General features: G+C 58.2%; 1 protein-coding gene across 12 annotated transcripts in view; it reads left to right on the forward strand.

Moving 5' to 3' along the window:
- Positions 1-15,160, forward strand: part of TLE3 (TLE family member 3, transcriptional corepressor) — a 48,925-nt gene extending 33,765 nt beyond the window's left edge. For 5 of the 12 annotated variants that reach the window (XM_089907055.1, XM_089907050.1, XM_022579910.3 and 2 more), the window contains 12 exons: positions 3,000-3,119; positions 4,050-4,100; positions 4,750-4,902; positions 5,317-5,458; positions 6,019-6,218; positions 7,045-7,121; positions 7,922-8,171; positions 8,557-8,804; positions 9,637-9,784; positions 10,596-10,746; positions 11,860-11,936; positions 13,000-15,160. In XM_089907055.1, the coding sequence (XP_089763181.1) occupies positions 3,000-3,119; positions 4,050-4,100; positions 4,750-4,902; positions 5,317-5,458; positions 6,019-6,218; positions 7,045-7,121; positions 7,922-8,171; positions 8,557-8,804; positions 9,637-9,784; positions 10,596-10,746; positions 11,860-11,936; positions 13,000-13,107 (1,725 nt within the window). In that variant the 3' untranslated portion in view covers positions 13,108-15,160. The remainder of the gene's footprint in view (positions 1-2,999; positions 3,120-4,049; positions 4,101-4,749; positions 4,903-5,316; positions 5,459-6,018; positions 6,219-7,044; positions 7,122-7,921; positions 8,172-8,556; positions 8,805-9,636; positions 9,785-10,595; positions 10,747-11,859; positions 11,937-12,999) is intronic. The other 7 variants (XM_089907053.1, XM_022579911.3, XM_022579909.3 and 4 more) reach the window with 3 other exon arrangements.
- Positions 15,161-15,411: the final 251 nt, after the last annotated feature.

Below are 15,411 nucleotides of genomic sequence, written 5' to 3' on the forward strand. Positions count from 1 at the left end.
CAGCGATTAACACAGCTGTTTTATTCCTCATCGCCGTCCTTGTATCTGGGGCCATCTAATCTGTTAGGATGGCTTTGGTTATTACCTCGTGTTAAGTGGGACTTGGAAGGTCAGGCAGTTAACTAGCCATCTAGACAGCAGCTTCCTTGGGCAGCTCCTCCATCCCGACCCACCTCCCCTTCCCAGCCCTCTACCCGGGCTGACTTTAAACCTCCCATTAGCAGCAGTGCTCACGTCCCCTCTCGACTTGGCCTGTGTGCTCAGAAATCCAGGTCATTTGGGCCCAGGAATGGCTAGGTGCATAAGAAAGGAACAGCTGAAACTGTAAATCCATTTTGATTGCTTTAGTGTTGATCCCAGTAGGTGGCCTTGTTGGAGGGCTGGGCTGGACACCTCAAGGCTCAGTCTGGGCCCAGATTCATGGGATGTTGGGAAGTCCTCTTGGCCTCTCTGAGCCTCAGTTTCTCTATCTGTAACATGGCAATATTCCTGCCCAGCCAGCCTCTCCGCTTAGCTAGGAAGACCCCTTGCTCAGAACGGGACCCAGGATCCGGAGCTTACCTGCTTAACAGGGACCTGCCGCACAGAGAAGTGGGTGCTCGGCCCCTTCCCTGCCTTCACACATTCTCATGCTCATCCTTGTCGCTCTTGACTCTGGCTTTGTGCCCCCATCTGTGAACGCTTTCTGCTAAAAGGAACCCATGGGGAACCCCTAAGAGCTGGGCTCTTCGCTCTGCAGTGCTCGCCGACATCCAGACTCAGGGCAGAGGGGCCATCCTTGGGCCACTGGAGAATTCCGTGGAAATGAATCGGGACGCCGTCCTGGGCCAGGAGGGGGTGTGGGGCGTCCCGGGGACAGGCAGTAGGGGCTCATATGTGTGCACGCGGCCGTGGTGTTGGAGGGAGTGTGGACAAACGTAATCAGCCCTTTGGAAACCAGGTTGTCAACAGATGAGGCCCCGGCAGGAAAGACAGGGCCGTGTCGGAGTGGGAGGGGGGCCGGCTGGATGGGCTGGAAGCTGTCCCAGAGGGGTTAGTCTGGAGTCCAATTAGAGGTAGCTTCATTCATATTTCCTTGCCTAGCCGAAGCAATAAAAAATACTTAGTTTTTTGGCCGCCTGCCAGTCAGAGGCGGGCTGGATCGATGCCGCTAAACGCCTGACAGGACTCTCCTCCGGTAGCAGCGAGGGTTTTCAGCCTGGCTGCAGGAGAAGAAAGAGCCCGCTGTTCTCTGAGCCGTGGCCCTGGTTGCGGGGAGAAACACGAGCAGCCGCGCGCCCCCCCTTTCCTCCCCGCCTGCCCACCCGAAGGCAGAGGGGCTGGGAGCGCTTCTGCTTAGCACGGGGTGGCCACCGTCAGAGGAACTGAAATGAAATGACGGCGATTTTTCTGCCGGCGCTCGCCCCGGCTAATTGAATCACGGCTGTGTGTGTATCGCCGCCGCGCCTGCCCGGCTGCGGGGAGGGTTGAGCTGCACTTCCATTATAACCTCCATATTTTCTTCAAGGCTTGATAACTCTACCATTTTAATTTGCTTCAGGCAGAAGCTTGGCAGGGAAGGGCTGCCCAGAAACCGGCTTAGGGGAGGAAATAAAGTTCTGTGGCTGGTTCCCGCACCACTCCCCCCCGCCACCCCACCCGGGAACGCCGTCCCTGGCCTCTGGGGAAGTGGGGAGTCTTTCCACCTGCCTCTTGATGCCCTTCTCCTCTGAGCAGACGTCTCTCTGGGTCCCCACGTGGCCTCGTCACACACCCCTGGGGATGGGGATGAAGTGGACTTCGCCTTCCCTCCAGCTGGATTGTGAGCTCCTGGAGGGCAGGGACTGTGTCTTGTTCTTTCCTCCACGCCTGGCATCCAGCCCCAGGCCTGATCCAGGGCAGGCGCCCTGAAGAGGGTGCTGAGCGAAGCGGGGACGGTGTCGCGTGGTCTCTTAGGAAGGGGCAAACCTCGGCAGCCCCCTAGAGGGGGTTGTGGTATTTTTCTCTTGGCACAGAGGTTTGCTGGCAGGTACCCCTGCCCGTAGCTCCTCCCTCCCTGCTCCCAGCCCGTTCCTGGTTACCCATCACACCACCAGCCAGGGTCCTCCTCTGCGGGCAGCTCTCCCCTTCCAGCACCACTCCGTTCCTGGGCCCACTGGCGGGTGCTTCTCCTGCCTCGCCTGTTGGCCCACCTTCCCTCTTCCCAGGCCTGAAATTCCAAACTCTCCTCGTCCTCACTTGCTTTGTAGTTGAAGGGAGAACTTGCTAAGTCTCTTCCAGGCCTGAAAAACTTGGGTTTCCTTCGCGTTGCCTGCTGCTGGGGGACCTTGGGCACGTTGCCCATTGTCTTGGGGCCCCTCCTTTCCTGTCATTACAAAGCGTTGCAGTCTACCTGTCCTCTATACCTTTTCCTGTCTTAAGAGGGGAAAGGCTTCATGACATGGCATTTTCTGTTTCTTTATAACTCTGGTGTTTCTCTAAAGTTGTAGGAGGCCACGCTGTAGTTGTAGGGTGTTCGCACAAAATGCCCCATCGCCCACCTACACTTAGGAGGCCTGTTGGCACCCCGGCGATCCCCGTCCCGGTCAGTCTCCCCGCTCCTGTCGGGTTCAGCAGATGAAGTATTGCACTTGGCCCCAGTTTGTCGGCTCAGATCCATCTTTCGAGACCCAGTGCAGATTGAGCTTATCCATTCTTTGAGCAAATATATGTGGCAGGCACAGATGGGTGGTGGGGGACACAGGCGTGACCCCCGCCCTCATGAGGCATACAGTCTCATAGGCCAGAGGCAAACGGCCCGTGCTGGGTTAATTATCTAATTGCAGCTATAAAAGAGAATTGTCGTGCTCCCGGGGTCGCTCCCAGAGGAACCGAGTCTGGGGAGCTGGGAAGGCGTCCCTGGGGAACCTCCGATGGAGCTGAGACCTGCAGGACACACACGACACCTCAGCAGACCTTCTGAGTCACTTAGCTATGTCAATATGTGCATGAAATGTTCATACTCTCCTCCTTGCTTCCAGAATAACTCGGTGTCGCCCTCGGAAAGCCTGCGGGCCAGTGAGAAGCATCGGGGCTCTGCAGACTACAGCATGGAAGCCAAGAAGCGGAAAGCAGAGGAGAAGGACAGTTTGAGCCGATACGTATGTCTGAGAGCACGGCGGGTTCCGCCGGGGTTTGGATTGGGTGGGCTGGGCTGGGGGAGACCCCATGGGGCCTGAGTCGTGGGAGAGTCAGGAAGAAGTGGGGGCAGGAGACGCTGCCGCACTGAGGAGGGCAGGTGGCCCGGGCAGGGGAAGCCTCCACAGACCGATGTCCTGTGAGCCTGCGGACCACGGCCAGGAGGCAGTGGACAGGGAAGTCATCCGGGCCTCCATGGGGCCTGGGGAGAGCTAGGGGTACCTCCCCCGATGGGCCAAAAACCCCCTGCTGCCATCACGGCCCCCTCAGAACCTCCGGTCTGCTCTGGGGACCGTTCCTGGCATCCCCACACTTCGACCCTACAGGTGGTCGTGGTGTCTGCTCTGTGCCAGGCCGAGCAGGGCTGAGAGCTGGGGCAGAGGGCAGGGGGAGATGCGGTGTGGGACCTGGTGCCCTTGGGCCCGGCCCTCCGTGTTCAGCTACTTGGCTGTTCTGGGGCTTCAGACACGTTGCACAGCCAAAGCCTCAGCTGCGTTTCTGGGAGACAAGGCTAATCACCCCCCCCACACACACACGGTGATGGGAATGATGGAACGAGACCAGCGCACTCACTTGCAAATGGTGGTGGATATCAGGCCAGCTGGAGAGAGGTGTCTGGCTCCAGAGTGACATGTTAAAGCAGGCTTAGAAATATTATAACTGGGCAGGTGTTGGTGAGGCCGCCTGTGGGCGTGGGAGCAGAGTGACCGTGGGGCTGGGGTCTGGGCTAGCAAACAGCAAGGAGAAGAGGTCAGCTTTGGTGGGGCTGAGTGGGGAGAGCGTGGACTTCGGGGTTTGGCTGGGGTTCAGATCCTGGCTGGTGGAAGCAGGGGCGTGGTCTGGGCTCAGTCTGGGGTGGGCGTGGCCTCTCACTGGCTTCCCTCTCCGTGCAGGACAGTGACGGGGACAAGAGTGACGACCTGGTGGTGGACGTTTCCAATGAGGTAAGGGCCAGCCCAGGTCGCAGGGCGGCTGTCCCTGTGCAGGGTGGTTGGCGATTGCTCCTGTCCTGGGTGGGAGCTGTCGTGTCTCAGCTGTTGCACCGTTACCAGCAGCCCCAGCTGGGTGACGAGGCCTTTGGGGTTGGGGCATCCAGCTGGTCAGGAGGAGAATGGCAGGGCTTGGCTGCCTGGTGGCTGGGCATTCGTGCACACTGCTGGGTTCCTAGGCTGGGTCTCCAGAGACAGGCCCCTGAAGATCCCAGGGGAGGGCTGGCTCCCAGTCACCATGGTCCTCCAGGTCAGCTCTGTTCTCCCCACCACCCCTGGGATCTTGGGGTTGTGAGCCCCCCGGGTCAGCCTTAGCGAGGGAGGGGGAGCTGGAAAGGACCTACCCAGGGCCAAGGCCCAGCTGCCCAGCTTGGAGTCCTGAACTTGTATTTGATCTTGGGCAGGTCACCTCCACCCACCCAGGCCTCAGTCTCCCCCCGCCTGTGGGATGAAGGGGTCAGACTAGGTCATTAAAAACTCATTGTCCCCACTTGGGACCAGGCTCTTTTCCCATGCCCCGTGCCCACTCCATTCCCGTCCCCAGAGCAGAGAGACTCCAGACTCGTCACTGCTCAGCACATCCCCATATCACTTGTGTTTTTAGGACCCAGCGACGCCCCGGGTCAGCCCGGCACACTCCCCTCCTGAAAACGGGCTGGACAAGGCCCGTGGCCTGAAGAAGGACGCTCCCACCAGCCCCGCCTCGGTGGCCTCCTCCAGCAGCACACCCTCCTCCAAGACCAAAGACCTTGGTCATGTATGTGGGGTCTGCCCCTGGCGCCGCAGAGGCTGGGAGAGGGTGGGGAACGTGGGGGCAGAGGGCAAACGTTCTGGAAAAGGGTCTGGATCTGGAGTAGTGCTAAGTGGAAGGCAGAGGGCTGGAGTAGAAAGTACACGGATTGGGGCTTGGCCTGGGTTCAAATCCTGTCTTTACCACTTACAGGCTGAGCCCTGTGCTTATTATCAGTTAACATTTCTAAGTCTTAGTTGCTGCATCTATTAAATGGGAACAATTACCACAGTCCCTGCCAAACAAGATTGGGCAAGAATTGAGGAGCTGTGGGGCAGAAGATTCAGAGCTGGGTCCAGCACTGGGCTTCATGTGGTGCCCAGCTCTTGGGAGAAAGGAATCTTCATGGCTTCCCTTGGTCTCTGCATCTACCCTCTTCAGAATGACAAATCCTCCACCCCTGGGCTCAAGTCCAACACACCAACCCCAAGGAACGATGCCCCAACTCCGGGCACCAGCACGACCCCGGGACTCCGGTCGATGCCGGGCAAGCCTCCAGGCATGGACCCGATAGGTATAATGGGTAGGCACGATGGGGCTGGGCTGACCATGTTTGAGGGGATGGGCTCTGCCCCAGGCCAGGGCTGGAGCCTCACAGATGGGGGCCAGGGAGGGGGGTCAGAGTCAGGGCTCTCCCAGGGCCCGTCTCTGGGGGACTTGGTCAGGTTTGAGAAGAAGGTGAGTGCCTGGTGCTTCAACACCGATGTCAGGGCTTGCTGGAGCCACTGTGCACTAGGCGTGTGGAAGGAGTTTCAGACAGGTCAGGACACCAGTGATCTGTCTGCCTCTGCTGTTAGTTTTGTGAGGCTCTGAACAACCCCCTCCTCTGGGCCTCCAAGTCCTGCTCTATAAAAAGCGATGGTCACATCTTTCAGCTCGAACCTTCTTAGGCTGTGAAGATGGGGTTCTCTGGTAGGTGGGTTCAGTCCAGGAGGACTGCCTGGAGTAGGCAGCTTTAGAACACAGGAGGGATTGCTGCTGGGCAGGGAGGCAGCCTGGTGGCCTGAGCTTTGCCCTTGATGGAGGCGTGTGGGGCCCACTCCCCTTGGTGGCCTCTCCCAGCTGACGCCCGCCTCCTTGCAGCCTCGGCCCTGCGCACGCCCATCTCCATCACCAGCTCCTACGCTGCGCCCTTTGCCATGATGAGCCACCATGAGATGAACGGCTCCCTCACCAGCCCCAGCGCCTACGCCGGCCTCCACAACATCCCACCCCAGATGAGCGCGGCTGCCGCCGCTGCCGCCGCCGCCTATGGCCGATCGCCAATGGTGAGCTTTGGAGCTGTACGTAGACCTTTTGGCTCCTTTTTTGGGGGGGACTGGGTAAGGAGCGGGGGAGTTAGAGGGGGTGAAGGTGGCCCTTCCTGCACACCAAAGGGGACCTGGGCCCAGCAACCAGGCAGCTAGCTGCCTTTGGGGTAGAGTGTTAATTAGGAATAAGAGTGGAACGCACTTGGGGGTCAGCAGACCTGGGTCCCACCCCGCCTGCCCATCAGTTGCCATGTGACCTCACACAACACAGCCTCCCCGGGCTGCCCCTTTCCATCTGGGAAGCGGGGCTGACACCTCTTTCTGGGCTCTGTGGGGGTGGGAATCCCACGGTGAGTCAGGTGATTTCCACGAGGCAGGGACTTGGCAAACGGGGCAGCCCGTTATACCAAGATTTGTCTGCCGTTTATTGAGAGCAGTTCAGACTGGAGAGGTGGGTCCTCTTCCAGGAGACGGTTTTTCTCTTGATCTCCTGAACCCAGGTTGGCCTTCTCTCCACATGACAAGCCCCCTGGGACACCAGGGGAGGGACCAAAGTGAGGAGGGGCCCGCTCGGCCTTGCAGAGCAGGGAGAATGAGCTGGGGGAGGGAGTGGAAGATAACCGGTTCGGAGTTCGGGGTCTGGACCATCATCCTGTTCCTGCCATTGTCCTGGACGAGGCACTTGGCCCTCCTGGGCCCGTGCTGTCTCTGGAACAAGGGGCTGTGCTCTGCCCAGCTGTCTCGGGTTCTGAAGAGGCAGCGCCGTGCGGGTGGGACAGGAGGTGGTGGAGGGGGATGTATAGTGGGGGGACGTATGGCGGCACCCCGCACTAAGGGCTGGCCTGGCCTTGCCTTACAGGTTGGGTTTGACCCTCACCCCCCGATGCGGGCCACGGGCCTGCCCTCCAGCCTCGCCTCCATTCCTGGTGGAAAACCGTAAGCTTTGGCTCTCTTCTGCTTCTTGGGGAGGGCAGGGGAGAGCACACCACCCACCCACCCATCCCCTGCCCTGGTGGACCTCCCCTGAGGGAGGGTGTCTGCCCCTCTCGGGGTACCCATAGGCCAGGTTGCAACCCCAGCAAAGCTGCCTGGCCGCACTCCTGAACGGCCCCCAGGCTCCCTCTGAAAGGGGAACGAGAAAGGGCTGGGGTGGAGGATGTGGTCCCTGGGCTCTGAGAGGGAAGGAACACTTCGGACACTGCGGTCTCTCAACCAAACGCCGTGGAGCTGCCCTGGCCTTGGGGGCTCCTGTGGGTTCTGCCCACAGCTGGCACTTAAAACAGCAGGCCGACCACACTGGCTCGGCCCTGGCTCTGATGTGCACCCTGGGACTCATTTGGAGGGTCGCAGACAGGTTTTCCTCCCTAATGCCACTGGCTCCTAGAGGAGGGGTGGCGTTCAAGCTGGGTCCTTTCTGGAATCAGCGTGTTCGGGATTCTGTAGATGGTGGGGGAAGGGTGCTCCCTTTCCGCGGCCAGTTTGGGGTCAGCCACCTGGTTTGGAGCAAGGATCTGTAAGCGGGGGCAGAAGCCAAGGTTGGACTCTGCAGCAGTTTCCGGCCTGGTGGAGCCAGGCCAAGGAGGTTGGGGTTACCAGGTGCCCCCAGACCTGGAGAGAGGGGACACCTGGAGGCAAGGAGGCCAGGCAGGGGCGGGTGCCGGTCAAACTAGGCAGGAGCTGTACAAACTGTTATTAGAGGATTGGAGATGGCAGAAGTGTGGTTCTCCCCCTCCCAGAGCCTACTCTTTCCACGTGAGCGCTGACGGGCAGATGCAGCCCGTGCCCTTCCCCCACGATGCCCTGGCAGGCCCCGGCATCCCCAGGCACGCAAGGCAGATCAACACCCTCAGCCACGGGGAGGTGGTGTGTGCAGTGACCATCAGCAACCCCACGCGGCACGTCTACACGGGTGGCAAGGGCTGCGTGAAGATCTGGGACATCAGCCAGCCGGGCAGCAAGAGCCCCATCTCCCAGCTGGACTGCCTGGTGAGGATCCCAGAGCTGTGGGCATCCCTTCCACCTGGTCTAGGAGAGCGGGACAGCCTGGGTCAGGGGGAGAGCCCCATCCCCCCGGCCGGGTGCAGCCCTGTATTGGCTGGGAGACTTTGGGCAAGTTGGCAAACCTCCCTGAGCCCCACTTCCGTCGTCTGTAAGGGGAGGTGATGCCGACCTCCAGGGGTCTGTGAAGAAGTGAGTGAAAGTTTGAAAGGGGGGTGAACGAGGAGTGAATAAGGAGCGGAGTCGGACTGGCAGCTGCCTTCGGTAAGGGCAGGAAGTGGGCAGAAGCGGCCAGGATGCTCAGTGTTGTGGACCCTCCTGGTCCCCAGGAGGGGAGGTGGGTGGTACTGAACGCTGCCCCTTCCCCCTCCAGAACAGGGACAACTACATCCGCTCCTGCAAGCTGCTCCCCGACGGGCGCACGCTCATCGTGGGCGGCGAGGCCAGCACGCTCACCATCTGGGACCTGGCGTCACCCACGCCCCGCATCAAGGCCGAGCTGACATCCTCGGCTCCGGCCTGCTACGCCCTGGCCATCAGCCCCGACGCCAAAGTCTGCTTCTCCTGCTGTAGCGACGGGAACATTGCCGTGTGGGACCTGCACAACCAGACCCTAGTCAGGTTAGACACGGGAGGGAGCGGGGGTCCTTGTCCTCGGGAGGGCCTCGCTGGCCGTGCCTGGTATCTTTGCTGCGACTGGCCTGTCCGAGGTGCTGTGGGCCGGCTGGAACAGCGCAGGCGAGGGCACCCAGGTGAGAAAACAGCTTGTGCCAGATGCCTGGCGTGGGTAGACGATGGAGGGCTCCTTGGCCCAGGAACTTGCACAAGGCTCTGGGGAGAAGGGGAGCTGGAGACACACAGAGAGGGCAGGAGAAGGAGAGGCGTTGAGACCAGAGTGGAGGAGCAGTACCTCTTGGTGGTTAAGTGTGGGGCCTCGGGAGCAAAGCTGCAGGGTTTCAGTCTTGCCTCCGTGTGACCTTGTGCAAGTCGCTTAACCTCCGTGCCTCGGTTTCCCTCGCATGCAACGGGCGGAGTGAAGCCCCTCCCTTAGAGTCGGACCCCAGCGCCGGGCCCAGCATCGGCCCTCAGTGCAGTGTGGCCGTCTGTGTTAGTCATAGCGCCATGCAGCTGGTTTATGGCCTCAGCCGCGTGGTTCGTGCGGGGTGACAAGGATGGATCAAGAATGCAAATTGAGAAGGCATGGGGTGTCGGGCTAAGGCGGGGGGGGGTTCCCCTGTTACGTACCTGCTCTCCCAGAACTGCCCCTGCCGAAGACCCTTGAGCAGAGTAGGAGAGGGGCCCAGGCCTGGCTCTGCTGCAAGCTCCCCGGGGGGACGATGGACCTCAGTTTCCTGTTCTGCTCAGGCGGAGCTGGCCTGCCCCCTGGGATGGCTGTCCGCTTGGCATCGGTTCTTCCCCGGAGCTCACCCCCATCCCTGCCTGGCCTTCCTAGGCAGTTCCAGGGCCACACGGATGGGGCCAGCTGCATAGACATCTCCCACGACGGCACCAAGCTATGGACCGGAGGCCTGGACAACACCGTGCGCTCCTGGGACCTGCGGGAGGGCCGGCAGCTGCAGCAGCATGACTTCACCTCCCAGGTGTGCCCCCGAGACACCCCCCCCCTTCCCTCCATTGGAGCAGCGTGGGGCCTTTCCTCCCCAGGTCCCAGTGGCTGAGTCAGGGGACAAAGGGGCCCTCACACCTGGTCGTTGCAAATGGACCTGAGACCAACCTGAGCCATCTGGGAAGGCTTCCTGGAGGAAGTGGCAATGAAACAGAATCGACAAGGCTTTGGAGTTGGACACACTTGAGCCAACGGCTTGGATTTGATTCCCAGCTCCTCTGCCGTTGAGCACTTTGGCCTTGGTTTTCTTACGTGGGATGGGAATAGTCATAGCTGCCTCATGGGTCTGGTGGGAGCACCTGAAATGGTCCCTCTAAAAGCCTTGGCTGTAAGCATGGCTCATAGAAAGCATTCTGTAAGTGCCAGGTATTACTGGGTTCTGTTGTTGTTTTATTACTTGTTTTAATATTTTAATCTTGCTATTCAAGACGTTAGTGTTTTATTTACTCACGTTTTTCTTAAGGAAAGGCAGAAGTCACTGAGGCAGAGAGAATAACTGTGAGAGTGAAATATCTGTGCCACCTCTGAGTTTGCTCTGCCACTTACTTTCTAGAGTCAGCAACCTCTCTGGGCCTCAACTTCGTCACCTGTCAAATGGGGATGAAACATGAGATCCCATTCCCCCGGGCTATCGGGCTTGGCTTTGCAAATGGCAGGTGGGGAGGTGCTGGGGGAAGGAGTGGTGGGACGCTGAGTCTTCAGGGCCCCAGAGCAGGGCCCTCGAGGAACCCCCGCACCCCTGTGGCTCTGGAGGATGCTGATCTCCTTATGCCCCTCCCCCGCAGATCTTCTCGCTGGGTTACTGCCCCACCGGGGAGTGGCTGGCCGTGGGCATGGAGAGCAGCAACGTGGAGGTGCTGCACCACAGCAAGCCCGACAAGTACCAGCTGCACCTGCACGAGAGCTGCGTGCTATCCCTCAAGTTCGCCTACTGCGGTGAGCCTGGGGGAGTGGGAGCCCCGGGACGCCTGGCCTGCCCTCTGTGCATAGATGCGGCCCAAAGCTCAGAGAAGGGCCAGAGCCCCAAAGTGAGCACGGTCCCAGAACCAGGTCCCCTGACCCTGACCAGTACCCCCCATCTGGCATCCCCCCCTACATCCTCGGATGCGGATACTGCCACAGGGTACCAAGCACTTGTGAGACCAGGCCAGAGCCAGACCGTGCTGGCTTGGGGCAAAGGAACAGTACTCACAGCCCTGCCAGCAGTGCTTCCAGGTTGTGGTTCAGACCCCAGGCTTTGGTGGCCATAGCTCTGGATTGGAATATCTGCCGACCCACTTTTCTTTTTTTAATATATAAATTTATTTTACTTTTTTAAAACTTTAGTTATTCCTTTTTGGCTGCGTTGGGTCTTCGTTGCTGCGCGCAGGCTTTCTCTAGTTGTAGCGAGTGGGGGCTACTTTTTGTTGTGGTGGGCGGGCTTCTCATTGCGGTGGCTTCTCTTGTTGGAGAGCACGGGCTGTAGGCGCGTGGGCTTCAGTAGTTGGGGCACGCGGACTCAGTAGTTATGGCTGTGCAGCTCTGATGCGTCCCGTCCTCTCTAAACCCCGACCGGTCTTTCTGTGGACCAGGAATTGCAGGCACCCCACGTGGCTCTGGGAGCCCTGGGGCATTAACGCAGGCAGAGCCCTGGCAGCGCACCTGCAGCGATCCCCGCCTTCAGCTGGGTCTCCAGACACTCAGAGCTTTGTCATTCCTAGTACTTCCTGCCGTCTTCCAGTAGTAGAATCGAGATGGATCAGTCAACCTTAGTGGCTTTAAAAAGAATCTTTTGGGCAGTGTAATCCCTGTGATTAACTGCAGATCCTCCCTGTCTCCGTCCCAGCCTGCCCACCCCTCCCCTTGATTGCAGAGGAAGGCATTCTCTGGGTGTCGATGTTTGTGTTACTGTGTCTCGGTTACAAAATGCCTCTCACAAGTGAAGAGTTGGCCCAGCACTGGTTAGCGGTTCACACTGTGTTTCCATGGCAGCCAGCCATGTATGGGGCGGGTCTCACTTTAGAGGGCAGCAGCCCACAACCTGATGTTTCCTTTGCCTCCCGCCTGCAGGCAAGTGGTTTGTGAGCACTGGGAAAGATAACCTTCTCAACGCCTGGAGGACACCGTATGGAGCCAGCATATTCCAGGTACCACCCGCCATCCGAGCACCCCTCCTGATTCTGCCCAGAGTCAGGGCCCGTCCGCGGCGCTGGGGGCGGGGGTGGGGCAGGTAAAGCAGAACTTGCCCCGGCCTCTTGCAGCCCCTGCCTGCCAGGGGTCCAGGATGGGTTCTTCAGAGGCAAGGGCTTGGACTTGGGCGCATCAGTGGGCCATACACTCTGCTGCTAATGGCATCTGACCCCTCGGGGTGAGGGCTTTTAAGCAGGGGCTCTTGTAGGATTTCTAGAGCAAGGAGAAGTGAAAACAGGCTCTTGGCTTTGGCCTGCATGCTGAGCCCTCGCAGGAGGTGTGCTGGGCATTTGAGCAAACTGGGCAGCTTTTTTTCTGAGCAGTGTTGTCTGATATTCAAGTAAGTTCATGTTTCGTCTCAACACTTCCAAGTAGGGAGAGAGGTGGGGCAGGAGAAAGATCCAGAAGGAGATGGGAGAGAAGCAAGAGGCTTTCTGTGAGTTTTCAAGACCTGGGGGCTGATGCTGCACCCTCTCACTTGGTCACACAGACGCGCACACATACAGAGACATGCCACACACACACACACACACACAGTCACACGCGCTCTCAGAGCCAACAAGCCACTTTCTGGATTCAGGCTAGAAGTCTGGCATCTAGCGTGTCACGCACGTAACTTTCAAGTCTCCAGTTACACTGGATGCTTCAAAACTCAGGTGCGAATCCTTTTTCTTAGCTCACCAGGCTGAGGGTCTGGCCTGTTGACACCTGCTCCCAGCTCAGGAAAGCTTCTTCCTGTTTGTAAACTCAGGATCAAAGCTCACGAGGCTCAAGTGTTCTGTCTTGCCCCTCAGAGACTGTGAAGATCACGTTGGGCCCTGTTAACGAGCTTTTCCTTGTGGGGAAGCAGGTGGAAGGGGCCCCTCTAACGGGAAGGGCTGTGTTTGAAGGCCTTGCAGTGTGGGCTCCGGGGCGGGCAGAGGGCGGTTGAATTCAGAGAGCACTGAAAGGGCGTCCAGTACCCACAAAGTGAATTTCTGTCCTTTCTCTCGCCGCCCTGTCTTGCCTCTCCTCCTCCAGTCTAAGGAATCCTCGTCTGTCTTGAGTTGTGACATTTCGGCGGATGACAAATATATTGTAACAGGCTCTGGTGACAAGAAGGCCACGGTTTATGAGGTCATCTACTAAACAAGGACTGTAACAGGGCTGTCAAACTCCGGGAGAAACAGACTCAGCTGTGCCGGGGAGACCCCGGCGAGGGGCTCCGTGGACGTGGAGGATGGGCGGCGAGCGGGCCAGCGCTGTGCTCCGGCGGCTGAGAAGGTGCCCCCGTCACAGTCGGGACTCCCAGGCGTGGATTGATGGGACTCACGGACTCTGATGGATTTCTCCTCTCCTCCCCTTAACGATCCTGGCAGATGCTACACATAGATTTATTCGGGGGCTCGTGGCTCCGGCTCCCCACAGACGCCCTCATGAATCTTTCCTTCCCCTCTTGTTTTTGATGTGTTCCCCTGCCCTGGCTCAGGGACACTGGAGCGTGGACCACACGTTTGTGCCAGGGGAGGGGGGGTTTCACGTCCCTGACTGTGCAGCGCACAAGGTTTGTGAAAAGTGTAAATAACAGACTCCTATCTCGGACTGGTCAGCGGGGGGAGGAGGCCCCTTCCCACCGGCAACGCCAGCCGTGTATTTCGCCTGCTGTATTTGTAATCCACTCGTGGTGGTGGCTTTTTTCTTTTTTTTTTTTTTTTAAAAAAAAAAAAAAACAACGAAAGTTCCCATCTGGGAAGGGGAGGCAGGGAGCGGGGTGCAGAATGGAGAGGGAGTAGAACGGGGAGAAAACTCCTGGGGTGGAGGAGAGGCACTACGGCTGGCAGCCAGGTTGGCTATCAGGTACCCCCCTGGACAAGTGTATCTCCATGTGGACCTGGGAATCGATTGAGGCGTGTCAGGACCAAGCTCCAGATAGACTGACGGATTGACAGAGCTTGAGATGGGTGCCAGCCCGGGCTGACGGCAGCAGAAATGGTGGGTTTTTCTGTAGTCTCCTGAGCTCCATGCTCCCCTTTCAGGTGTCTGACCCCCTGTCTGTCTGTCTGTCTGTCTGTCTCTCTCTCTCTCTCTCCCTTTCTCTCCCTCCCTCCCTCCCTCCCACGCTGACCTCCATCTCTCTTTGGTGCACATTTGGTTATCGTGGTGAGAAATGGAAGTTCAAAGCCACTCTGTCTCCGGCCCTTCTTAATCTTCGGACACAACCTAGAAAGGACACGAAGTTAGAGGAGAGCATAGCGACTCAGCTCAGGGGCCACCAGAGAAAAAATACCAACTGATGTGGGTGCTTTTTTTTTTTAATTTGAATAAAAGGAATTAGAAGTGATGTCCTTTCATAAAATGCCTTCTCTCCCCTTTCCTGCCCCTGACCTCCTCCTCTCTCCTTAGAGGGAAAGTGTGTATTTAACCTGCAGAGCTGTGAGTCTGAGGTTTACCTCCCCCCTGCCTGGGGAGAGGGGACTTGGGGTTGGGCTGGGGGCGCACTGGGCTGACTTCTTGTAGCTTCCCGTCTCTCTTAGGAGCCCAGACAGCTTACAGCTAGAATATCGTCTCCTGCAGGTGCCACTTTTTGGTACCAAAATGTTCTGAGGTGTTAGGATTTTGGTGGGTTTTTGGTCTTTGGGGTTTTTTTTTTTTTTCCTTTTTTCCTTTTGGTCTTATTTTTTCTTCTTCTAAGGAAAAGCTAAAGGGCGTCGTGAGTCCTGGTGGTGGGCTCTCCATGGATGTAGCATATGGAAGATAATTTTTATACTGCATTTTTATGGATTATTTTATAATGTGTGATTCTGTCTGGTGAGAAGGAAGGAGGGGCTCTGGTGAACCACGCCTCTAACCCCCCCCCCCCCCCCCGCTCTTGTTCCTGGGTGAGCCCCTCCCCCAACCTGGCATGGGAGGCTGCAGAGACGCAAGGTGCGTTCAAGGTGCGTTCCCTTTCTAAGGCTGGGGAGACGTATCCAGAGTCTGTCTGTGTCTCTCTCCCTCTCTCTCTCTCTCTCTCTCTTTCTTTCTCCCTCCCTCTCTCCCTCCTCTCTCTGGGTCTCAGATGCTCAGCTGCCACCTCTTGTTAAGGTTCTCCCCACAAGGGAGGGCGAGGGTGGAAGACAAGTTGATTCCTGAAGAAAAGAGAAAATGAGAAGTCATTGTAATGAGCTGTTTTTATATTTTTAAAAGTTACTATTTAAAGGTTGGTTTGATTGTTGCGTTTTAATTGCATCCCCCGCCCCCAAGAAGAGAGGGGGGCGCTGTCACCCCCATGTTCTGGATCCTGGGCAGCTTCCTTTGTCATCCATAAACGTGAGCTCTTCTCTCTTCAAAGCACTGCCATGCTGCCCCTGCCCCTAAAAAGTGATCGCACAGGACAGTTAAGGGGAGTGCTTAACTTCCCCTGAGGGGAAGCCCACAGGTAACACCAAAGTCCTATGAAGCTGTCACTGCAAA

The sequence above is a fragment of the Delphinapterus leucas genome, chromosome 2, assembly GCF_059928025.1.
Source record: "Delphinapterus leucas isolate spDelLeu-1000000601 "Yukka" chromosome 2, BTC_Dleu_Yukka2, whole genome shotgun sequence".
In the NCBI taxonomy this organism is placed as follows: domain Eukaryota; kingdom Metazoa; phylum Chordata; class Mammalia; order Artiodactyla; family Monodontidae; genus Delphinapterus; species Delphinapterus leucas.